The sequence below is a fragment of the Euprymna scolopes genome, chromosome 36, assembly GCF_053919585.1.
Source record: "Euprymna scolopes isolate OS-2025 chromosome 36, ASM5391958v1, whole genome shotgun sequence".
In the NCBI taxonomy this organism is placed as follows: domain Eukaryota; kingdom Metazoa; phylum Mollusca; class Cephalopoda; order Sepiida; family Sepiolidae; genus Euprymna; species Euprymna scolopes.
The window spans coordinates 704,322-731,825 of record NC_136517.1 but is presented as its reverse complement, the minus strand read 5'-3'; the positions used below and the strand labels follow the sequence as shown (position 1 = coordinate 731,825).

At 34.5% G+C, this 27,504-nt stretch overlaps 1 protein-coding gene across 1 annotated transcript in view; it reads right to left on the bottom strand.

Moving 5' to 3' along the window:
- Positions 1-26,936, bottom strand: part of LOC145260277 (alpha-soluble NSF attachment protein-like) — a 60,070-nt gene extending 33,134 nt beyond the window's left edge. The window contains exon 1 of the mRNA XM_080118114.1: positions 26,647-26,936. Coding sequence (XP_079974240.1) covers positions 26,647-26,741 — 95 coding nt within the window. The 5' untranslated portion in view covers positions 26,742-26,936. The remainder of the gene's footprint in view (positions 1-26,646) is intronic.
- Positions 26,937-27,504: the final 568 nt, after the last annotated feature.

The following is a 27,504-nucleotide window of genomic DNA, read 5'->3' as shown; positions in this document are numbered from 1 at the left end:
TCTAAGCTTCAGCCTCTGTTCCATTGACGAAACGTTGCATCCCTCTGCCTGTTCTACAAGTATTTTAATGGTGAATGCTCTGACGAACTGCAGACACTTGTGCCCCCACGATGTAGACACCCTCGACAAACCTGACAGGCAACTAAATCCCACCCTCACGCAGTAGAGATCCCTAGATGTAAAAGATCTTTCTACTCCAGTAGTTTCTTCCCCCAGAACCGCTAGACTCTGGAATTCCATTCCAGGTCCCTGCTTCTCTAACTGCACTGACATGCAGAAGTTCAAGTGTAACGGGAAGCGACATCTTGCTGCCCAAATCCCAACATAGTGCCCTAGTAGTTGCTGCCCTTGATAGTAGCCCCCTACACCAAAGTGGCAATGTGCCTTGTTTGGGGTGAAAGTGTAATAAAAAAATAAATAAATAATTATTAATTTTATAAATCACAAGAAAAATATCCATCACAGGATAAAACAAATTCCCCAAACAGAACAGTCTTGCATCAATTTTATATCCCCCCCTCTCCAAAGATTAAAATTAAGATATGATAGTAAACCTTATGTTTACAATCCTTATTCCAATTTTGATCAAAATTTATTACATGATCTTAATTCTAGAAAATGTCTAAAAATTTAAAACTTAATCTTAAAAAAAAAAAATTGAAATTTAGGGAATTGGTGTCTAATGACTATTAATCAAATTCATTGCAAATCTGAAATATTTGGATTTTCAAAATGAAAGATTGTTCCTGTATTATTACCCCCCCCCCCAAAAAAAAAAAAACCCCGTATAATGATGACTGACCAATGTAACAGTCAGAAAGAGAGCATACTAGTGACTAGTGTTAAATATGTGTTGGCGACTAGCGGGGTAAACAAGGAAGATAAATAACTTATTTTTTTACACCTGGAAAGTTTGCGTCGATGTTCTCATTTCTTTTGCAACTGTCTCTACATACGTTTTTTTTTTTTTTTACATAGACGTCACCACTTATCAAGGCCGATAGGCCACTCAAGGATAAGGGTTAAAGAGTGTAGAATAGTCAAAAGGACAATATAGTAATCGATAGTAATGGAAGTTCGGTAAATTTGTTAACCTAAGTGGAACGGCTCATCAGAAACTTGTTCACGTTGGACTTGAAGACAACCATATTATAGACAGCTGGAGAGCAGGAAAACGGAAGACAATTCCACAGGCGTGCAGTTCTAAGGAAGAAACTTTGATCATGGAATCTATGTTTAGGTTTAGGCACAGATAAAGAGTGGGGAAAATTATTGATAATGTTTTCAGCTAGACTAGTGTTTCTTGTGAAAGTTTGGCGAGGGGGGACCATAGATTGAAGCTCAGTCGAACACTTTCCTTAGATCAACAACGTTCAGTTGGTACAGATAGTGAAAGCTAAATAAACAGCAGTCAAAAAAATTGAGCAGGACTAGAGAGGATGGAGCATTTTACATTAGATTTGCCACCATTGGAAAAACCGGTTTTTGTTTTTAACTTATTTTCAACACTCAGAAAATTTAGTATAACAAACACTTCATAAGAATATGCTCCGCTGAACTTGCTGCACATGTATTCTCTCAGCATAAATTACCACTTGACTAGCGACAAAATCCTACCTTTTTATTTTAGAGGTCCTCAAATGCTACAAAATTTTCTACTTTAATAAGTTTTTTCCTTGGACCACTTACCTTCGGAATTCCCTCCGTTTCCCTAACTGTATCAACATGTAGAAATTTAAATGTAATACGAACAAACATCTTGCTACATAACTCCTCATTTATGATGGTCCCTATAAATCTGGTTCTAAATCACAGTAGCCCCTTACATCTCAGTTGCAATATGTTTTATTTTGGGAAAATAAAATAAAATTCTTTTAAATACAACTGTTAGCAGGTTGGGAGAGAAAGGAGAGATCGTGTCATACAAATCTGCCATGTTGATATTTCATAAATCCTGACAATAAAATATGTTGTCAAAAATGTAAAAATATTAATAAAACATTAAACAACATGGCATCTGACGCAACCACACTAAAGAAAATGAAACAAACTTAAAACCATTATTGATTTCTGCCAGTGGTGGCCATTTTTTTTTTTTTTATTATTATTGACTTTCTACATCCATTAACATAAATAGTTTAAATACAATTTTTTCAAAGAAAACAAAATGGTAAAATGCTTTCCATTACTTGTTACAATTTACTTTGTCCCTTACTAAAAAATGAGTGCTTATTTTTCAGACTCAAGTGAAATCTGGTAGTTCAAAATAAAATAGGAAAACTTATGGTAATTGTGCATAAAGCCAGACTAACTTTCAAACATGCCGGCAGGTGGTGCCCACGTCTGTCAATCGAGGTATGGAAGCACAAAATGGGTACAATTTTCAAATATATCTTGTTTATTTTTTATCCCTTATAATAAAAATAAAGAAAAATATGTAAAATATTTTATCAATTAATATTTTTATTGCAAAAGAGAAAATAAGGAATATGATTTATACTAAAATTAAAAATAAAAATAAAAACAAGAATTCACAAGTTGTGTGGTGTTTCTGCGTTAAATGTAAATAAACATTTTATTGTTTCATGGATGTAAAAAAACTAAAATTTGTTTATTATTTACTGAAAAATTGTATTTTTTTTTATATGGAGGTCACCACTTATCAAGGCCCAGAAGCTACTCGGGGATAAGGATTATTTTGTGTACAGTAATCAGTGGGATAGTGTTGCAGTATTCATTAGTATTGGAGATTTGATAAAGTGTCATTACTTAAGTGGGGAGATTCATCAGAAATTTGTTTATGTTGGACTTGAAGACATCCATGTTGAAGTCAGGAGGGAAACAGGCAAACGGTAGAGAGTTCCACAGGCGTGCAGTTCTAAGAAAGAAGCTTTGTTCATGGAATCTACATTTTGATTTAGCCACAGATAAAGAGTGGGGAAAATTGTTGACAGTGGTTTCAGCTAGACGGGTGTTTATCGTGAAAGATTGGCGAGGGGGACCAGACAAGTACCTGCCATGAAAATAATGATAAAACAAAGATAGGTTTGCAATGTCTCTTCTGTGGGAGAGAGGTTGCAGGGTAGAGAAAAAGGCATCACCCACTAAACCACGAAGTCTATTTTGTACTCTGTCAAGGCAGGATTGGCTGTTTTTAGCAGCTCCTGCCCAGATGTGGCAGCAGTATTCCATCCTTGGACGTACTTGGCTTTTATATAGAGAATTGCATCAGTAGTGAGATATCTTCTGGAGCGGTAGAAGGATCCCACCATTTTTCCAGCGTCCTTGGCAACAGACTTGATGTACATGTTTCATTTCAAATCAGGAGTAAAGGTCAAACTCAGAAGCTTGTCAAAACATGGGGCTTCCTCAAAATGAGAACCATCCATTTCAATTGATGCCAGATGGGGATCAGAGCGTTGATGATGTAAAGATAGAAGTTTGGTTTTAGATGCATTAAAAGGTAACCAGCCACCTCTTCCCCTACTGTACCACGCGCTCAAGATCAAAGGAGAGAGAATCAGAGAGAACTTTGTCGTTTATGGCCTTTGACGTGTTGCTGTAGATGGTCTTGTCATCAGCATAGATGTCAACGAATGATTTAAGTATGTGTTTTGGGAGATCATTGATGTAGATCAGCAAGAGAATTGGGCCCAGGATGAACCTGTGAGGGACTCCAGCATTAATACTGCGGGCCTCTGATTTTTGCCCATCAACCATTACTCTTATGAGCCTATCAGAGTGAAATGATTTAATGATGGAGAAAACATTTCCAGTTATACTGTAGCTGGAAATCTTGTGAAGTAAGCCTTTATGCCATACCTTATCGAAGGCCTTTGATATGTCAAGAGCAATTGCCCTAGAAAGGAAGCCTTTGTCGAGAGATTCGCTAATCCTATGAGATATAACCGTTAGCATATCTGCTGTAGATCTTGCAGAACGGAAACCATATTGTGTGTCACTAAGGAGGTTATTTCTGCTGAGGTGGTTGACTACTTCTCTCTTTAATATGGATTCCAGCAACTTACTCATGACAGAAACATTCCCAAGTTCAACAAGATAAGGTCGACGATTACATTGACCGAAACATTGTGAAAATCATACTGAAGATGAGAACAGTGATTAATCCAAGAACATTTCTGAATAAACTTACTAAAAATTATGTATTAAATTATGTATTAAAACAGATAGGATCATAATTCGATTCATACTGAAACCAGACAATAATTAAATAAACAAACAAATTAAAAGACAGGCAATAAATAATTTTCAAAAATTAAAATAACTTTTAAATGAAAACGAACAATAAATATTTTTTAATAAAAACAAACGATAAATATTTTTTAATGGGTCTATCCTTTTTAATACAATTCCTTATTTTATCTTTTGCAAAAAAAATTAATTGATAAAAAAATGTTTACGTAATTTAAAAATTCTTATTATAAGAAAGTGTTGAAAATTGTGCTTCCGGCATGTTTGAAAGTTAGGGTCTGGCTTTATGCACAATTACCAAACATATAGATATACTTACTTATCAGTGAAAAAGCAAAGCTAGCATGTCGCCTTTATATTTGAAGGAAGATAATCTTCTATAATAAGCGTGACTTGATACGAATGTTGTTTGTAGACCTCAAATAATGAATGAATTTTATTTTTTATTAAAATTCTACTCGATAATTTTCTGTCATGTTTGGTTTAGACTAATATTTTACTTATATTTTACTTATACTTATATTTATATTTTTAGTAAGTATATTCAGAAGTGTTCTTTGATTAATCGGATTACTGTTCTCATCTTGAGTGTGATTTTCACAATGTTTCGGTCAATGTAATCGCTGACCTTATCTTGTTGAACTTGGGAATGTTTCTGTCGAATTTGGGAATTTGGACAATTTCGAGTGGAACACTTAATTTACTTCATGGAGGTAACATGCTCTTGTTCCATCAGCCATGATAGGATAGAGGTCCTAAGTAATTCGCAATTGAATTCACAACTGAGGATTGAACCTTATCACTTTTTACAATTGATTTTTTCAAGTACTCTAACCAGCGCACCAGGTTTCTGTGGACAATTCTGGTATGAATTTTAGGAGCCTTAAACCTATTTTTTATTGTAAATATCATTATTTATTAATAATTATTACTATATATTAACACACACACATATATATTAGTGATGGGACGATTCCAATACTTTTCCTGATTCCAATACAATTACCGATTCTGTATTAAATTACAGATTCCGATTCTTTATAAAATTCTAAATATTTAAATATAGAGTTGTTATTTATTATTTTCCTCGATTTCCATAAAAAAAAAAAATAAATAGAAAAAAAAAAATGTTAAACATGCACATAAATTCAGCAAACGTAAAATTACATGTGTGGAGGATGATCTACATAGATTTTAGCTTTACTGGTATTATAAAATCAATAAATATTTATTTTATCATTATTACCAGCAATGGAAGATTTTGCTTTAAACAAATCAAATAAAAAAAACACAATCAAAAGAATCGTTTTGGCATCGGAAAATAGGCACCAATTTTTCCAATTCCAATGTCTCCCATTTTGTTGATCTAGATTCCGATTAATCGTCCCAACACTAATATATGTTTTTACTTATTACTTGTATATATATTATCTATTGTTTATAATTAATGGTTCCCATATCGTATTAAATTCTATACTAGGTCTATTTAGTAATTGGTTATTCCCCAGCATATGCGCTGCTTCTTATTTTATTTTAAACTCCCATATTTCCTTTGAATCAATACAAAATTGTTACCCATTAAAAAAAATATGGTCAATTTGGAGTTATTCCCCTTCTCAATTTATTTTCATCATGTTTCTTTTAGTAGTCATCTTATTTTGTCTGTTTCGTGTAGATAATTAAACTTGCTATAAGTTGCTATGTTTAATGTCACATTTATAGAAAATCCAAAATATAATTTTGTATTTTAGCTGCCGAATCAATGATGAAATGGTACGTGAAGAACTGGATTTAATAAAAAAAAAAAAAAAAAAAAAAAAAAAAAATGAATAAACACATGCTTACTGGAATTTAATTTTTTAGTGTTTATATGTTTATGGGGAAATATGTTTATTTAATTATATTTCATCAATATATATATATATATATATATATATATGTTTTATTTTTTTATTACCGTTTTATCTGCTTAGTTACACATGTTTCGGTTACCGAATCGTATTAAACGATCTAGTAACTTCATCAGACATTACAGAAATTGTCATTATGATTGGAAAAGTGATGTTAGAAGTAGCACGAAAAAATGGGGGAAAGAAATGAAGAAAAAGGGGGGGGGTGGAGATCGACAGCAGTTAAGTTTTAAGGTTTAATAAACATTAGACGGCTGTAGGGGTTAGGGGGAGTTTAAGAAATTCAGCTAGACAAGATAGGAATATAGGGAGGGGAGAGAGAGATAGAGAGAGGGGTAAGGAAAAGAGGAGGAAAGAATTTCAAATTTAAGTTTTAAGATTTAATAAACATTAGAAGGTGGTAGGGGTTAGGAGGGTTTAAGCTGTTCAACCAGACATGGATAGGAATATATGAAAGAGAGAGAGAGAGGGGGGGGGGGAAATAGAGAAGGTGAAAAAAAGAGAGGAGATGCATAAGATAGAGTTTTGGAAGCAGAGATGGGGGGGGGGAAAGAAATATAGAGATAAGAATAAATACTGAAGGGGAGAGGGAGAGAGAAGCAGGCAATTCAAAATGTGGCTTTGGACTGTTGCGCTTAGGTGTTGCATATATGTCATATGGGTTTTGACATGTTACAGGTTTATACAGATTGGGAGGGGGGGGCGTTATTTGCAGTAAGTAAGATGCGTCTTCTCAAAACAGGTTTTGTTATGTACAACTTAAATGCATTTATCTATTTAAATTTATTGACTATTAAAGGTCTTTAAGTAAATTACATTGAATTAAAATTGTCAGATATGGATGTAATAAATATAGCAAAATATGGAATCATAAGGATATGGATAAAGGAGGATATATGAAAAAAAAAAAAAATAATAATATATATATATATATAGAGAGAGAGAGTGATACTAGTAATGGGATGATGTTCTCTAAGTAATTGCATAAATACAGAGGGCATGAAATAGATTATATATATATATATATATACAGTGATGATCATATTTATTGGCACGGTAAAATAAAAGTTAAATTTTGTCTAATAAATTCTAAAAAAGGGATTAAATTAAAGAAAATAACAAAGTATATTATGTATTTTTAACTGGCCTTTCCGATGCAGCAATCGGATTTTAGAAAAAATAAATAACAAAGGAACAACAAACATAATTGCAAAAAACCCTTGTTCAAAATTATTGGCACGATTTATTTAATAATCAATTGTATAGCCTTTGGCCTTGATTACCTTCCTCAGTCGCTTTTCATAGTTTACAACCAAGTTGTTGCACTCTTCAGTAGTAATTTTAGCCCACTCTTCCTGACAATAATCCTCCAATTGAATAAGATTCTTAGGCTTCCTTTGCATTACCCTCAATTTTAATGTTCTCCATAAATTTTCAATTGGATTAAGGTCTGGGCTTTGTGATGGCCACTCCAAAACATTAATATGATTGTCCTCAAGCCATTTCTTAGTCAGTTTAGCCGAATGCTTTGGGTCATTATCTTGCATGAACCACCAACGACGACCAAGTGAGAGCTCTTTAGCAGAGTCTTTCAGGTTTTCATCCAATATTTTAACATAATCTTCCTTTTTTATGCTACCTGTGACCTTAACAAGTCGCCCTGGTCCAGAGGCAGCAAAGGATCCCCAAAACATCAAACTGCCTCCACCGTGCTTCACTGTGGGTATGGTGTTCTTAGGCAGGAAAGCTTCGCCAGATTTTCTGTAAATATAAGACACTTTATTATGGCCAAATAACTCTATTTTCGTTTCGTCAGTCCATAGAACACGTTTCCAGAATGCAACATCTTTATCAATATGACGTTTTGCAAAGGCTAGCCTTGCTTTCAGGTGCATAGGCTTCAATAAGGGAGTCTTTCTCGGACGACATGCTTTTAAACCAGCTCTCTTCAAAACTCTACCAACTGTATGTCGAGATACATTCACTCCAGAGGTGCTCTGTTCATCAACAATCTCCCCAACAGAGATCCTTGGGTTTTGTTTTACTTGTCGAACAATTTTCCGTTCATCTCTTGGGGAAAGAATCCTTTTTCTCCCTCTACCCTCTAAACTCATAATGTGGCCTTGCGATTTGAACTTGTTTATTATGGCTCTAACAGTGGATTTGGGAAGGTTTAGCTTCTTTGAAATCTTATCATAGCCCTCCCCATTGGTATGGCATGCTACAACAAGCTTCCTGACGTCTTCGCTGTGTTCCTTAGTTTTAACCATGGCGATTGAAAATTATAATTTAGTCACTTATAATAGTTTAAATAAATCGCTATCTAAAAATTATCTGAAAAAAATTATTCACTGAATTAGCGTTAAACAAGCATAATATGGCTATAAAAAAGTTCAGAAAGCACGTAAACCGGAAATTGATTGATATTATACTGATACTAAAAGAAAAACAAAGCCGTGCCAATAATTTTGAACAAGGGTTTTTTGCAATTATGTTTGTTGTTCCTTTGTTATTTATTTTTTCTAAAATCCGATTGCTGCACTGGAAAGGCCAGTTAAAAATACATAATATACTTTGTTATTTTCTTTAATTTAATCCCTTTTTTAGAATTTATTAGACAAAATTTAACTTTTATTTTACCGTGCCAATAAATATGATCATCACTGTATATATATATATATATATATATATATATATATATATATATATATGATGATTGCAACGTCTTGTCAGACGAGTGCCACTCCCTCAGACATTTAAAATCCATGAGCTCAAATGCCTGAGGGAGTATCTATACAAAGATGATGTTACAGAGTCTTAGCTTTGTACGACAGCTAAGTCTCTCTCGCGGTTCAAAATGTTGAGATCCAGCAACAAGCAAGAGCAAGATAGCCAGCAACAAATTAAACTGCAGACCAGCTTAATGCGAGTACTGGTCTCCCGCTTTATGGTTTTTTAAATCAGAGATTTGCTTCTCCTAGAAAGGTTGCCTTCACCACGGCTTACAGGAGCCCTCTCCACCCCAATACACACACACACACACACACACACACACACAAATATACATAAATAAATAAATAAAAGTAGGATATATAAATAGCTATAATTAATTAGGCGAGGTTAGGTAGATGAACGATAAAATATGTTCCTGTACATATAGCTGGTTTTATATTTGGGAGTCTGTATTTCCAAACCTTATCTATTTACTCCAGTTCTTCCAGTCACAATGATGACACAAACCTGCATCCAGTGGTTTGGCCCCAATTTGGGAACTTTGGGAAGTGCGAGTTATCGCTTAGTTACTATTACTTCCAGAATGGTACAACTTGTCAGTGCTCCAGTTTTATGTTAAATAGAAATTCAGGCCAATTTGTGAAACCTTAGAAAGACCAAATTTTAAAAGAGCGGCCTCGAATGTCGTACATTTAGTCTAATAAAAAATGATGAAAATATAAAAATGAATGGGGGGGGGTATTTCATCCTTTGGGTCTAATAATGTGTTTTATATAAAAATAAATAGTTTTTATAATTTTTGTTTGTCAATTTACGCCGCTAAACTACACATTTACCTAAATTAAATTGTTATGAACCTTTTTATTATTAAAGCATCGCTTGAGAGTACCTAATGGTTTAAGCAAAAATAAGTTGTTTAAGAATAATGCTGAACCCATTTCACTCCAAATAATTTACGTGACCCAAATAAGATTTAACTATTATAGCAGACTAATTTTCTTTCTAACAAACTAAACATGGCTACGCAATAAACAACGATTTATTAGCGGACGCCAAATTCAAAAGTAAATTTTTGAAAACTGTTTTTGTTCATTCGAAATTGTGAATTTCTGCCAAGAATTCAAGTTAGTCGAATATTATGACGAAAGACTCCTACTCTAAAAAATGAACAAAATTACCGGTAAGCTCCGGACCTTTTTAAAACAAGTAATGTTGCTTGAAATATGTTTTTTCGGGCTTTGCTAAGAGAAAAACTTAAAAGCTGATTCATGCAAAATCTTTTTTTTTTTCTTTTTTTTAGGTCAGTTGTTGTTGTTAACCCATTATTCGTCGAACACACGAATGAATTAGGTAATCGTAATGACTTTTAAACAAGGAAAACACTCAATGGTACTATTTATAGATTCTCTCCTCCTACTCTCTCTCTCTCTCTCTTCCTCTACCTCCACTTTCCCTCTCTCGATCTCACAACCCATTCTCGGCCTCCATTCTTCTTCCGATTTCTCCACCTCTATCTTTACCGCCCTTCCTCTTTCTTTCTTTCTTTCTACTGCCCTTCTCTCTCTTTACCGTCCTTTTCTATCTATCTGTAACGTTGTTCTCTCACACGAAACAAGAGACAGTCGCACAGAAAATGACTTAGACACAAACTTTCCAGGTGCAAAAAAAATAAATAAATAAAAATTAAAAAAAATTATCTATTTTCTTCGTTTACCACATTTAATAACAGTATATTGTCTCTTTCTGACCGCCACGTCGGCTGGCTGTCGTTACACGGCACCAGACACGGCTGGCTGTCGATACACGGCACCAGACACGGCCAGCTGTCAACAGAAAGGGTTAAGTGGAAGAGACATCGCATGCTTGCCAAACATACCCACCTTTTTTTTTTTTTTTTTTTTTTTTGCCAATGCGAGGAAATGAGATTTGCAGTTGAATGATTGAACAGTATGGTGAAAGAATCGACAACTATGATTAATTCACAAGACGACTCGATAGATATTTGTTGGTATTAAACTTGACAACGACCAAATCTCAATACAATACTACAACCACACGCTAAAAAAAAAAACCTTAAAATTAAAGAGATTTTCTCCAACTTACATCGTGTACCTAGACAACACAAGACAAAACCTTTTTTCCGTCATAGAAAAAAAACTTTTAAATTATTTGGAGTAGCTAAACTAGTAAACTTTCCTTTTGATATAAAGTTGGAACTGAAATATTTCACGTTTTTTATACTAATAGATAACCACTTACCAAGGCGAAAAGCCAGTTGAGGATAAAGATCAGCGAGATTTTCAGAAGGATGATGGAACTGTATTGTGGAAGGATTGAGAACTATGATTTATTTACAGGACGACATAACAGATATTTATTGACATTTGAACTTGATTAAACACTTTGTTTTGCTTTTCTTTATAAACTATGGAAAATTTTTCGTTTTTTTTTTTGTTTTTTTTTAAATTATTTTTTGTTCCAATCAAGGGAAAATAACTATTGATATATCTATATCAATAGTTATATAGTTATATTCCTCTTTTTAAGATGGCAGCCAAAGTATTATATATATATATACATATATATACACACACACACACACATATACAGGTCATGTCATATGCTACTGGTACCATACAACCCAGTACTACCTGCCTCATGGTCGGGTCACTGGCGACTAAACTGGTTCCCCCACCAAACTTGTTTGGTGAAGAGGGTGGCTAGCTAGTCACCCTGAAGGATTAAAAACACCTTCCAAAGGGCGAATGAACCTTTTTTTGGGGTCAACGGCCAACTAGCACCGTGTGTGTTTGTGTGTTGGGGTGGAGAGGGCTCCTGTAAGCCATGGTGAAGGCAACCTTTCTAGGAGAAGCAAATTTCTGATTTAAAAAACCATAAAGCGGGAGACCAGTACCCGCATTAAGCTGATCTGCAGTTTAACTTGTTGCTGGCTATCTTGCTCTTGCTTGTTGCTGGATTTCAACATTTTGAACTGAGAGAGAGACTTAGCTAAGACTCTGTAACATCATTTGTGTATAGATACTCCTTCAGGCATTTGTCTATAAAAGTGGTCCTGTGGCAATGGAAAAGTTGTGATGCGTAGAGGCTTGAAATGTTGGAAGCATGTAATAATTGATCTCAATGGCCGTCTTCAGTGTCATGCCTGCTTGAGCGTGTGAATTTACCGGTAGGACTTAAAAAAAAAAAAAAGTCACTTTTGGGCTCATGGACTTTAAGTATCTGAGGGAGTGGAACTCGTCTGACAAGACGTTGCAATCATCATCATCATATATATATATACATACATACATACACATTGAGCTTTATAGAGTGAAGAGAGTGGCCCAAGTAAAGCCTTAAACATTCTAACAATATCATTGGTTTCCCTTGAAATAAAATACCCAATCATCCAACCAAACATTTTACTTGTGACACAACTGACAAAATGTATTTACGGGATTTAAATTTATCATTATTAAAATTTTCTTCCAAATTACATACGTCGGTTACTTTTTTTTCATTCTCGTGTCTAAATCCTTTTTTTTTTTTCATTATTTAAAACTGGTAATTATTTCTGACATATGTTATCTATAATATAAAGAGCAAAAATAATGTATGTATTTTTTTATTTTATTTTTTTATTACATTTTCACCCCAAACAAGGCACATTGCTACTTTGGTGTAGGGGGCTACTATCAGGGGCAGCAACTACTGGGGCACTATGTTGGGATTTGGACAGCAAAATGTCGGTTCACGTTACACTTGAACTTCTGCATGTCAGTACAGTTAGAGAAGCAGGAACCTGGAATGGAATTCCAGAGTTTAGCGGTTCTGGGGAAAAAACTACTGGAGTAGAAAGATCTTTTACATCTAGGGATCTCTACTGCGTGGGGGTGGGATTTAGCTGCCTGTCGGGTTTGTCGAGGGTGTCTACGTCGTGGGGGCACAAGTGTCTGCAGTTTGTCAGAGCATTCACCATTAAAATACTTGTAGAACAGGCAGAGGGATGCAACGTTTCGTCGATGGAACAGAGGCTGAAGCTTAGATGCCAGTTCAGGGCCTATCAGATTGGCGACTCTCTTTTGAACCTTGTCTAGGAGCGAGAGACTAGTAGCAGATGCACCAGCCCAAATGTGACAGCAATACTCCATACATGGGCGAATGGTGGCCTTATAGAGGTACAGGATACTTTCAGGTGTCAGTAGTTTTCTAGCATGGTAGAGAGTCTGCCTTTTTCGCAGCGGCCCTGGCAATATTTTCAATATAATTGTTCCAACTCGTGTTTGCTGTGAACGTTAGGCCAAGCAGTTTGAAAGATGTATTCTCAGACAGGGAGTCACTGGTCATTGCTATTTGTGGCAGAGAAGGTTTCTTGTAATTATTGAAGGAAACCAGTTTAGTCTTGGCAGCATTGAATGTGACCATCCATTTATGTCCCCATTCCACTACAGATTGGAGGTCATCCTCTAGTGTTTTTGCCATTTCTTTAGATATGTGTTCATTTGTTTTCCTGTCATGCCTGTTATAGAGTGTAGTGTCATCAGCATATATACCCATCTCAGAGGCAGTTTTGTTGGGGAGGTCATTAATAAATATTAGGAACAATAGAGGTCCAAGTATAGACCCGAGGCACTCCCGCATTTATATCATACTGTTTAGATGTACGACCGTCAAGGACAACCTGGATTTTTCTCTTATCTAAGAAGGATTTAATTATGTTAAGTATTCTACCAGTGATACCGTATGATTTAATTTTCCTGAGGAGACCCTTGTGCCATACCCTGTCAAAAGCCTTAGATATATCTGGAGCTACCGCTCTGCCCTTCTCCACTTTGTCCAGTGAATGGTATATACGTTCAGAGATTACAGTGAGGATGTCAGCTGTGGAATGGGCTTGTCTAAATCCATATTGTTTGTCAATCAGAAGTTTAACATCTGTAAGGTGCCGGACTAGAGCATGGTTAATTATGGTCTCAAATATTTTGGCGAAAAGTTGGAGGAGGCTAATGGGGCGATAATTTGATGGGTCAGTTCTTTCGCCAGAATTCTTGAATACTGGTACCACAGAAGTAGTTTTCCAACAGCCCGGAAAGCATGATTCATTAAGGCATTTGTTGTAGAGTTTGGAGAGAACTGGAGCTACTTCGGCTGAGCACTTTTTTAATAGCACAGCTGGGATGAGATCAGGTCCACATGCTTTTGAAATGTCAAGGTTTTTTATGATAACGTGTACCTGAGCAGGGATGATTTTTAGATTGTCTAGCATGGCGTCTGTCCGCCAAGGAAAGTCAGGGAGGGGGTGCTTGGAAGGGTCCAGTGTGGAATTCGAGGCAAACCGTCTGGCAAGTATATTAGCCTTGTCGGTTGCTGAGCAAACAACCTTGTGATTGTTGGTTAGCGGGGGAATTGTTGATTGCGCATTATTTACTACACTGTTGTAGATTTTCCAGAAGTCACGATTTCCTAATTTTTGTGCTTCGATGCGTTTTTTAGTGGTTTCAGTAAATTCTCTCTTAGCTGTATGTATGTATGTATTTCTACCTAAAACTTTCCACAAAGAAGCTTTGTTCATGGAATCTGTGTTTACATTTAGGCACAGATAGAGAGTGGGGAAAATTGTTGATAGTGGTTGTAGCTAGGCGAGTGTTTTTTTGTAAAAGTTTGGCAAGAGGGACGACAGATTGGAGTTCAGTTGATTATTTGCCATGAAAATAATAATAGAGCAGAGACGGGCTCACAACGTCTCTTCTGTGGGAAAGAGGTTGTAGGGAAGAGAAACGGGCATCACCTACTCGGTTTCCAAACCGGTTTTGAACTCTATCAAGGCTAGATAGGGTGTGCCGAGCAATGCATGCCCAGATGTGACAACAGTACTCCATTTTAGGGCATACCTGGTTCTTATACAGATAGAGGATTGCATTAGCAGTGAGATACCTACTGGAGCGGTAGAGTGATCCAACCATTTTCCCAGCAATCTTGGCAACAGATTTGATGTATGTGTTCCATTTCAGATCAGGAGTGAAGATCAGTCCTAGAAGCTTGTCAAGACACAGAGCTTCCCCAAGAGCCATTCATTTCAATTAGGAGGTGATGGGGGTCAGAGCAATTATGATGAAAGAAGAGAAACTTAGTTTTTGATGGTTTAAAATTAACCAGCCACCTTTTCCCCATTACATCACATGCTAAATATCAAAAATTGAATAAGGAGTCTATTTGGAGTTCTGTGCAAATTTCTTAGTTTGAACAGATACACCGAAAGAGGGTCAGTAATATAAAAACTTTTCTAATATTTGATTTAGTCGATTTCCCATAGTGTTAACTGCCTCATTTATCTTCTTCGATCGGCAGCAGCACTTCCTCTAACTAGTGGGTGTATTGAGCATCAGCAGTTTACAGACGAACTTCTCACTAGGCTGGCACAGCATATGGCCAAATCATTAGATTCTGCTTTTGAGCAAAGTTTCTTTCAGGACAAGAATGTTATAACTAGTGCGAATATGGTGGCGACAGTAGTGATCAAATACCTTAAGTTGAAGATCGTCTTTGTAGGCTTCACATCCATCAAGAATTATTCCAACCAAGGCTTCATAGATTCACAACTTTGTTGATCGTCTTATCTCTTAGCAAGACCAAAGTCGTTTTTGGAGACACACAAGGACAGTTTTAACCAGATTGATACGAGTTGTAAAATTGGCACCCAGATACTTTAAGCTTTCGACCTCTTCTACAGCTTTATCATCAACGGTTATAGCCACCTGGTCAGGTAGAGAGTAGTTTACAGAGAGAATCTTTGTCTTGGAAGAATTTATTTTCATCCGCACCATTTTGACCATGCGACTGTCCGCGGCAAGTGCATGCTAAGGATTGTAATATCATCGGCAGTTCTATGTTTTTTTTTTTTTTTTATTTAAGCTGATCGTCAAAACGGCAACATGTTTGACAAATCCTTTGCCCACCCTCATTTGTCAGTTTAACAACTGAAGCAACAATATACTTTATTCATTTGTCACGACCCGGTTAATGGATGACCGAATTGATTGGCAATCAGATCGAGACACAAAAATTTATTTTATTTCATATCCAAGATCTCATAATTATCTTCGGTTAATTGTCGGATGTCGGATCAACCAGCAAAACATATCATTAAGGGGAATGGAACAACAGAGCAATGAATGATGAAACAAACACTCAAAGTTTAAAATTCAAGGAAGACTTTTATATACAAAAAAGAAGAAGAAAAAGCTCCGATAAAAAGAATGAGTGAGAGAGACGTATTTTTGGGGATGTTTGCCAGATGTATGCGACATGCAAATACAGTACAATATGTATAAAAGTTTGTGGATAAGAAAAGATATTGGCATGAGATAGGCCAAACTTAGCTGTTTTGTCCATTAGGGTAAACACGGATCATAAGTTCGCAAACACAATATCCAAGAAAAAAAGTTGAGATGGCGAAAGTCTATCTCTTCCTCGAATCTTAGTTCCAAATAAGAATATATGTGAGTTCAATCGACAATACGATTGTATTTGAATGATAATCCGCAATTTAATTAATTCAAATCTCAATCAGATTAAATGTTGAGTTCAATCGACAATACGATTGTATTTAACTAATAATCCGCAATTCAATTGATTCAAATCTCAATCTTCGATGAGGTTCGATTCTCGGAGATAATGTTTGTACACCAGGCTGTATCGCTTCTTTTCGCCAACTGTTTATTTCTTATTTTCAAATCCCTCGTGGTCCGATTTTCCCGCCACAAATGTTCGCTGTCTGGTTGCCATGCCGACGTATTTCTGCTCGTTACGGCGATATTCACACCCAACCTCTGCCCCACTTCCCTCAGCCAAGTGTCTGCCACGCCACATCATTTACAGAGAGAGGGGGTTGTCTGGCTCATTAGATTTTAAGAAGAGAGAGAGATATATATAGAAAGTAAGTCTTAACGCCAGATAGATAGATAGATAGAGAGGTAGAAAGATTGAATGTTCGTTTTGCTCTGACGTCACACATTGCTTTAATTTGTTCAGACATGTTCTGTAACAAAATGGTTGTCTCTTACACATCTTGGTAAATCTCCACACATTTGGAATTTTTGACATTTTTTTATTACTCAGAACCATCCCAAATTGCCACCGAGATGTAAGGGGACTACTGGTGAATTAGGGACCATGATGCCTACAGGGACGCTCTAACTAGGGAGTTGAGCAACAAGATATATCTTTACAATACACTTAAATTTCTGCATGTTAGTATTAATGGGGAAGCAGAATACAGGGAGGGAATTCCAAAGTCTAGCGGTTTGAGAGAAAAAACCATTAGAGTACGAGGGACCTCAATATTAAAAGGGTGGGATTTTGCTGCTTGTCGGGTTAGTTGGGAGTTATATTGTTATAAACAGTCTAAGTTTTTTTTTGTATACCGATTTTGTTAAGGTGTATGGACAATTTAAGAGATAGTCCATGATCGTTCACTTCTTGTCTTTGAGGTCAGTGCATGATTCTGATAACGGTCAATGTCAATCATGTGGTCTTGATTAGTGCTGCAACAGAAGGATTTTCTCTCTAAACGAAATTACAATTCCATTTTACAATTGGTAACGTTTTATTTTGAGGGACATTCGCAAACAAAGATTTTTGATCACCAATGTCTATGCCATATTCTTTATGTTCGCTGGCACCAATTCGTCCCAAACACCACCATCCTGTTGTGCTGCTGGATACGATCCGTTAGACAGACCCTCCTTTCAAGATGTTTCCGATGGTTTGATCACACTCTGCGCTGGCAACCAGATGACTTCATCCAAGCCACCATCATCTAATCAGCTGTCAATCTAGAGACATAAAAATCTGATCGACCAGGAAGTTCACCATATGATATTAGCATTTATTTTGGAAAACCTCAAGTGGGTTACAACAGCAGCATGGAACCTCGTATCTGAAGGAACATTACTTTTTCTTTTCAATAACTGTTTTAGTTGGTGGGTATTTTTAATGAACCAATGTTTTTGCAAATCTTAGTTTTTGAATTTTAATATTTATAAAAAAGTTCATAATCATATTATGTAGATTATTCCCACATAATGTTTTAGCTGATATAACCGCTGATCTTCTCCCAGTGCATCTTGTGGAATTCGCGAATCTGTATATTTTGAATGGAACACTTTATTTAATCCATGGGGATAGATTGCTCTTGTTCCATCAGCCATGACCAGGTAAAAGTCTTAAGTAATTTGTAATTGTATTCTTAGCATCGCCTCTACTGAAAATTGAGCCTTCAACCTTCAGAAGTCTGTCACTTAGAACTGATTATGCATAGCACTTTTAGCCGTTGTGCTACAGATATTAAATCAACCAGCCTGTTGTGAGAATAACATCCAAGATGAGAGCAATAGTCTGAATATTAATATTTGAATTCTTCGGACTACTGTTCTCATCTTGAATCTCATTTTCACAATGTTTCAGTCGATGTAGCCTCTGACATTCAGGTGTATCTTGTCAAATTTGGGAATTTTTCTGTGAAACTCGGAAATCTGCACAAAATTTCGAACAGAACAGTTTAATCAATTCACAGGGAGAGCATGGTTGTGTTCCGTCAGCCATAACTGTGAGAAATAATTTGCAATTGTATTTTAAGTGTTGCCCACACTGAGAATCGAACCTTAAACCTCCAGAAGAAGTGTAACGTTTACAACTGAATTTTACCAAGTACTTTAACCACTATGCCATGAGTTCCCAAGATACACCTGAAGAAGGTCAAAGATTATAATAATCAAAATATTGTGAAGATAACACTCAAGATGAGAACAGTAGTGCAAAGAAACTAAATATAAATAATCAATCCTCATCTAAAAAAGAAAAAAAAAAAATTCAGAAACGAAATACTCTAAATACTCAAGATTATCAATCCTCATCTCAAAACCTTTCAAATTATAATTTACCACTGTGTTTAATACAGGGTGTTCCAGAAGTTTTGGATCAATTTTAAGACTATATCTACTGAACTATATATATGTTAAATGAATTGACACGATTTGCAAACTAAATTTATCAAGTTCACCTTTTAATATTAATGTTTTATTAATATTAATCAACATGCCTTTTATATACTTAATAGTTTTTGAGATATTTAAATGTCAAAATGTATTCACAACTTGTGTAACACCCTGCATTTCCTCGCTTGCCGATCTTCGGCATAATGACAGATGGATATGCTATGTTCCAAGGGGGTGGGGAGGTCGAATCATACTTTCCATATCAACTCTGATACAATGTTGACGAGGTTGAATATACCAAAGTTTGAGGAGCTCCTAACGGTCAGTCAGTTACACTGGTTCATTCACATAGCAAGGAGCGATTCCTTGATAACAAAAAAAATGTAAAGATTCTGAGATAGATGAGGAAAGCAAGACATCATACACAAATTTAGATGAAACCCATTAACAGGGATCTTTGGAATTTGAACAGAATCAAACCGCAAGACTGCCAAGCTTAGAAACTTGGAACCCTGGTCAAGTGAAATAAAGATAATCAAATAGAGATGATGATGATGATGATGATTTAATTCTTATTCTTCAATTTTTATTTAAATTTAACTTTCTCGTAATTGTATTGTTTGTTTAGAAGCTATTTGAAAGTTGTAGCTGTTTTGAATCTTTTTGTTTTACTCTTTTTCACCCCAAAACAAGGCATATTGCCACTTGAACATAAGGGGTTACTCTTTGTCTATCAAGGGATTGTGAGCAGTTGAGAAACAAGATGTCTGTTCACATTACATTTAAACTTCTGCATGTCAGTTCAGTCAGGGAAACAAAATGTTTTTTGCTTCCCTGACTGAACTGACATGCAATCCGTCTGTCTTGCAATCCGAGTAAAAGGCTTTCCAATATTTAGGGACTTCAACAGTGAAGAGGTGAGATTTTGATGCTTGCTGGGTTAGTTCTGAGTATGTATGTCGAGAGGGCACAAATTCTACAAGTTCATCAAAGCACATTTCATAAAAGGTAAAAAAGGCACAAGAACACCACATTGCAGTGATGGGACAAAAGGTTAAAGCTTTACATTACTTAATATGGCTTGTTGGGAGTCATGCGACTGAAATAGGAATGAGTCCAAATTATTTTAAGAAAATAATTAAATTGATCAACAAACAAAACAATGGCAAATATTACATCATCAATTCTAAAAATAGGAGTGGTAATAATTTTTTTTAACATGTTTCAGTATTGACGAAGAATTTATTCATCCAAATTCCAAGATAAAACTCTTCAGACAAAACTGGAACAATAATTAAAACCAGCAGGCAAACCCGGTGTTGCTCAGGTGTAGAAAAATTGTTCAAACTTAACAAGTCTCAAGTTTATTATTATGCTACTATAGCAATATCTTTTTTATATACAGATGAATCACTGTATATCAAGGCCATAAACCACTCAAGGATACAGGTTGTTGAAATATTTGGTTGAATGACGGAAAAATACTATGAAAGGATTGAGAATTATAATTCACAGCACGACTTGACAGATATTTGTTGACATTGAATTTTTCATTATGTTGTAGCCTGTAGGGAAATATTCCTGCAGTAACATGTTATTATTATACTAAAGCTGGGTTAGTGATTGTTCAACTATGGCCTTTTCTTCTGTATATCTTAATCACACAAAATTCATGCTAGAATATTGTTTGGTTTTAGGAGTGAGTTATATTTGAAAAACTCACATTTTTTTATTGAAATCCGTCCAGACAAGGCAAAAAAACAAAAACTTGTAAATTTAGCTTTTTTTTTTTTTATATTTTGACTTTGCACTTGTCAAATTTTATTGAATATTGTTTCATAGAAATTGTTCTAGACAAGGTATGAAGCCACTTAATGCTAAGAGCAAAAAAATAAAAAAAAAATACTTAAAAATTAAAAACTAACCAACAATAAGTGTTATCTGAATAGATTCCAAGCAAACAGAAATTTGTTTTTTCCCTCTTTGTCAGAAACATCACTCATGAAATGCGAGAACTAAAGGACAAAATACGGGAAGTGAGAATTATGAGAAACCAAGGTTCACTTTCTATTCTCTTTAATTGCTCTAATCACAATTTACTCACCAAATCCGTCATCTTTTACTAGGTTTCTGTTTATTACTCTCTATCTCACTGTATGTTGTCTGCCTTCCTCTTCTTTCTGTTTATTACCAGTTAAAGCAATACAACTAATTTGAAGTAAATAAAGTGTTTCATTGAAATTCCGTCCAAATTCCAGAGTTCAACAAGATACATTTGAAGAAGGTCAGAGGTTACATCGACTGAAACGTTGTCAAAATGACACTCAAGATGATAGTCTGATGAATACAAATTAGAATAGCACATTTAAAAAAAAAATTTTTTTTTACATGGGGGTCACCACTTATCAAGGCCCGTTGGCCACTCAGGGATAAGGGTTATTGCATGTACAGTACGATGGTGATAGACAGCCAGTCCCCAAAACAATGATGAATACTTTAGAGTGGAGCTAAGTTTGACGTTGGTTTTGATAGTGTGTAAATACTAGTGTTGGTACGATTAATCAGAATCGGGAAAATGGTAAGATTTGGGGGGGGTATTGGAAAAATTGATGCCTATTTTCCAATGCCAAAATGATTCTTTTGTCTTTATTTGATTTTGTTTAAACTGAAATATTTTATTGCTTGTAATAATGATAAAATAAATATTTATTGATTTTTATTATATCAGTAACGCTAAAATTTATAGATCATCCTCTACAAGTGTATTTTGACGTTTAGGAAAATATCTGCATATTTAACGTGTGTTTTTACGAATATCAGAGAAAATAACAATCTTATAGTTAAATAACTAGAGATTTATAAAGAATCGGTACTAGTGCAGAGAGTGATCCGGACGTAAATAATAACGTTATTATTTAAAAAGCCATCCTTAACATGGGGAGAGGAGGGTGTTTTGTACCTATTCTGTACTTTAACCTTACAATTGAATAAAAAAAACATATAAAACTTTAATTAAACTTGGAAATACGATTTAAAAAATAGCGCGGATCACTCTCTGCACTAGCACCAAAGAATCAAAATCAGAATCGGTTATTGTATCTGAATCAGGAATTTAGCACGGAATCAGTAATTGTATCAGAATCAAGAAAAATATTGGAATTGTTCCATCACTAGTAACCATGTCTTCAGCTGATCTCCCGGGGCGTCTTCATCAATCTTGGAGTGGTTCTGGAGCTATTGTTTCGTGGATAAACTTTTATGGGTTGTGGCACAGAGCACAGCAGAACTAACAAAGTCTCCTCTTTAAAAGAGGTTGATTGTAGGGGATGACCCTGCATTGCATCCTAATATGGGTATTGGTGACAAAATGATGCTAACAGACTCATAGAATTTGGTGTAAAAGTCAAACACTATCAACCTTTTGAGATTTACACCTCTCGTTGGCCACGTCTTGCTGCTGTAAAGATGGATCATCTAAACAAGTGCTTTATTAATCCGAACTTTCGTGCCTAGTTTGATCTCGGGATCAAATGACAGATGGGTGTCTGAAAGCATGCCAGGCGTTATTGATTCGGATGTGGATGTCATCATACCCCTGACCCATGGCTACAAACATTAAACCCAGGTATTTGAAGCAACTGATCTCCTCTAAGGTTTCCCCATTAAGAACCGTGCTTTTCTTAGAGGGTAGAAATTCTGTAAAAATGATTTTTGTCTTCTCTTTCCATGAATCACAGCAGAATCTGCTCGACCCTGTGCTGCAATCACCAAGGAAACAAAATTTCTTGTCAATCTCAATAGCCTCACAATCCAAATATATTTTCTCCACATCTGAGTTCTCATCCATCTCCATTGTCTTAGACTTCTTGCACACAAATTGGTTATCATCACTCAACTTACTTGCGATTCCACTGCACTTCTTGTGGTATCTAACTTACATGTGGCTGTACACAATGAAAATATATATGCAAATTTGATGAGAAAAATCAGTTCTTTACCTTTATATAATAACTAGCAGATGTACCCAATGTTGCCCGGTATTAAGCATAACGTTAAATCTCAAAAAAAAAAAAAAAAGAAATTGAGACATGCGCATGCGAGTATTGTTTTTTTTATAAACAGTTCACTTCTTGTAAATAAAAAAAAATACTCCAGCTGAGATCGAAGCCAAAACCTAAAGACAGTGAGTCAAGTACAATAACTATTAGGCCAGCTTGCCACAATCTTTAAAAAGTATTTTCAAACCTACTTATTCTTAACATAAGAAAGCTGTCATGTGAACCATTTGCACATGTGCAGTCATGAAACAGTTGACAAACAGATAAAAAATCCAATGACCCACAAGTATCAATTTTTTCATTTTGACCCCTCAGCAGCCCTTTTTACCGGATGAAAACCAATTAAAAAGTTTTCCACATGTCTGAATATCCTATATACCAAATTTCAAGTTTGTAGATAAAAAAATTTGTTGAGTATATAGGTTGAAAGTTGTCCTCACACATATTCTCACTTTTATAGATATATAGATAATATAGAAAAAAACAAACTTATTTTAGTTATGCAAAAAGAATGTTTTAATAGATATGTCAAAGTTTATGATTTTCAAATGAAATCAAAATAGAATAAATATTGGTAGTGGTTGTGACCCAACGGGTTACAGGTTTGTCATATGCTACTAAAACTGATGATCTTATTGCTCCTACATTTTCTTTTTTTTTCTTTTTTTTTTTTTACATGGTAGTCACCACTTATCAAGGCCTGGAAGCCACTCAGGGATAAGGGTTATTGCGTGTACAGTAATCAATGGGATAATATCGTAGTAATCGTTAGTAATGGAGATTTGATAAAGTGTCTTACTTAAGGGGGCGGTTTATCAGGAATTTGTTTATGTTGGACTTGAGGACTTCCAAGTTATAGTCAGGTGGGAAACAGGCAAACGTGAGAGAGTTCCACAGGTGTGCACTTCTAAGAAAGAAGCTTTGTTCATGGAATTTATTTAGGCACAGATAAAGAGTGGGGAAAATTATTGACAGTGGTTTCAGCTAAATGGATGTTTTTCATGAAAGATTGGCAAGGGGGGACCAGAGATTGGAGCTCAGACGAGCACCTGCCATGGAAATAACGATAAAATAAAGACAGCCTCGCAATGTCTTTCTGTGGGAGAGAGGTTGCAGGGAAGAGAAAAGGGCATCCCCCACTAAGCCACGAAGTCTATTTTGTACTCTGTCAAGGCAGGATAGGCAGTTTTTAGCAACATTTAGTATAGCCGTTATTTCCTTGCCTCTTGGTAAGAGACAAGTTAGACATAAGGTCACTTCTTAATGTGGGGATATCCCCCCCCCCAATAAAAGGATGTAGTATAGCATCTTCATTTTTTCTGTGTACTACAGTTCTTCAATGTGACTAGCTTCAAGCTGAAATTGAAGCCGAACCATTTTTGTTAATAGTCCAAACTCTTACTCACTATGATGAAATAAGGAAAATTTTGAAACTCATAACACGCATTATCAGTTAACCAGAATATTCTAGTTGAGCATTTTTAACAAGAGCCAAACAAAACAAAAAAGGAGTTAAAAAATATAAATAAATATACAAATAAATGTTACCAAAGGCAAGATAATTTATTTTTCTACCTACCTAAGTAATTTTTTTGCGTGTTTCGACTTATTTCAAAGCATTTTTCTTTTGGTTTCAAAAAACCGTGTGTCCACAAAAAAAGCATTGCACAATGACCATTGATGATGACTCAAAAATCGAAAATTAAACAAAATACTGGTAAAAACACATCCAATAAATGTTACCAATCGTGCGAAAATGTAATGTCCTCCGAGTATTTTATTTAATTTTCGATTTTTGAGCGATTATCAAGTGTCCTGGTGCAATGCTTTACAGTCATATTTTCATTTATTTTATTTTTTTTTTTGCTCTAACTTGAGTGGACACTGTTTTTTTTGTTTTTTTTTTTTAAACCAAAAACGCTTTAAAATAAGTTAAAATGCAAAAAAAAAAAAAAAAATCCAAATAGGGAGAAGAGTAACTTATCTTGCCTTTGGTAACATTTATGTTGCATAATTTTTTTTTTCACGCCATTTTTTTTTTTTTTTTTTTTTTTGTCTATTGTAAAATGCCCCTCTATTCTTTTACGAAGCTATGCATTTTTGTTAATGACAGCCGGCGATCTCCCTTACCAGAATGCTCAACCCACGAAGGCGATGGAGGGGGAGCGGTATTATTCCTCGAACAAAGTCATTGCGTTAAACAGTCAACATTTGTACAACCATCTCCATTTATTATGAAAACAAAACTGGCAATTTAGACAACAAACGAATTTTTACACTTACAGGATGCGTTACTAAAATGAATAAAAACATTTTTCGTCTCCAAGAAAGAAAATAAGAACATTTTTCTATTTTTGTTTTGTGCTTTTTTTCTTAAAAGAAAAAAAAAATGCATACAACTGCAAATTTAAATTGACTTTTGGAATTCTTTTTAAATAAAATTCTCATTTAATTAAAAGATTGAAAGTTTTTGTTTTCAGGCTTTTTAACTTATATAAACATATATTTTATAAACGGAACAAGTACTAAAATGATTCCCGGGCAACGTCAGATAGAACTAGAATAACGAGTTCTACAACAGCTCGAAAAACGAGTTTCAAAACTAAACGCAAAAAAAGAAAAAAAAAACAGAAAAAAGAAAACGATCAATCACAATTAATTAATACAAAATCGATTTGAACCAGTTTTAACACATTTTAAACACACACACACACACACACACACACACACAAAACGAATGTTTTGGGTCATGTGATCACCTTATCATAATTTGGACCGATGAGAGGCAGAGAGTTATTTTCATAAATAAAAATGTTTATAAATGAAAGATACGCAAACGGCAGTATTTATTGCGAGTGGCAATGTTTATTACTTTCATCGTGATCATGATCATGTGCGTATATATATATATATATATATATATATATATATATATATATATATATGTGTGCGTGTGGACTAGATGGGTACCCCACCCACCCAGCAGAACAGTAATAATAAAAACAATAAAGAAATTCGAAATTGAATCTACTTCAGCTAGGAATTTGTAGATTATAAAAAAATAACCTGACTTTTTATAGCATTTACATGAAATTAATATAAAATGTGTGGGAGGAGACACGGGTAACACAGTGAACACACACACCCGTACCTATCTGATGTTGCCCGGGAGTCTTTTTACTTTCATTTTTAAATACTTTTCTTTCTTTTTTTTTTATCAGATTGTTATTCTGCTTTGGGTTTTGTGTGTGTGTGTGTTTTTTTATAGGATTTTGAAAGTTAAATCTAATATTATGGCATCGTTTAATGAACCAAATGCCTATAATGGTGTTTTTTAATCTTTATTTAATAGATTAAATGAATTAAATCTATTCCAAAGCTTCAAATATTTTAATAAAATGAGAATTTACTAATAACTTTAAAGCCAGTTTAAATTAACTTTATATTGGACAGGGTTCTAAATTCCTTTCAGATTTTTAAAGAACACAAAATAATTATTTCTTATTATTTCCAACCATTAAAAGAATATAAAATACTTGTTTACGAAGAAACCGAAATGTATTCTGATGGATTTAATTTTGTACTATTGCATTTTTGATTTTGATAAATAAGCAACGAATAGTATAATAAAAATGACGCGTAAATTACGCACACGCGAGAAACACAGATACACAATAAATGGTTACATCATTTTATTAACAACAGTGAAATAAAAAACGAAAATAATTTATTGCTTACCCAAACAAAGATGATAAAAAACCTTTGGAAGATCCCAACTTTTTTTCAGCCTCTTGCATAAGCATCATGGCTTTCTGTTCGTTGTCTGCTGCCATGGTCCGCCTTTTTATGTTATTATTTTGTAATTTTTAGAATAGAACCAAAATTAGTAGAACAGGATGAAATAAATGATTTCGCGTTAGAAAACTCTCCAGTCAAGTGACGTTGTTATACAAGAGTTTAGGACGGCGACATCATAGTAGTACGAAGTACACCGTGAAAATGGCAGGAGAGTCCCAATGAGAAAGGGGAAATAATTCGTGATAGATTTTTATTTTTATCCTTTTGAAGTTTTATTTATTTATGTTTTGTTGTCTACACAAATATATATATATATATATATATATATATATATATATATATATATATATATATATATATATATATATATATATATATATATATATATATATATATATATATATATATATATATATATACTTTTGTAATCCTACACGTCAACACACAGGAAATAAATAAAGAAAAGATATAAGCATTCATATATTTTTCGTATTGATTTTTTATTCATACATACATATATATATATATATATATATATATATATATATATATATATATATATATATATGGTACTAGTGCAGAGAGTGATCCGGACATAAATAATTAATAAGCGTTATTATTTAAAAAGCCATTCTTAACATGGGCAAGGGAGGGTGCTTTTTGTACCTATCCTATACTTTAACTTTACAATTGAATAAAAAACATATCATAAAACTTTAATTAAACTTGGAAATACGATTTAAAAAATAGCGCTGATCACTCTGCACTAGCACCATATATATATATATATATATATAT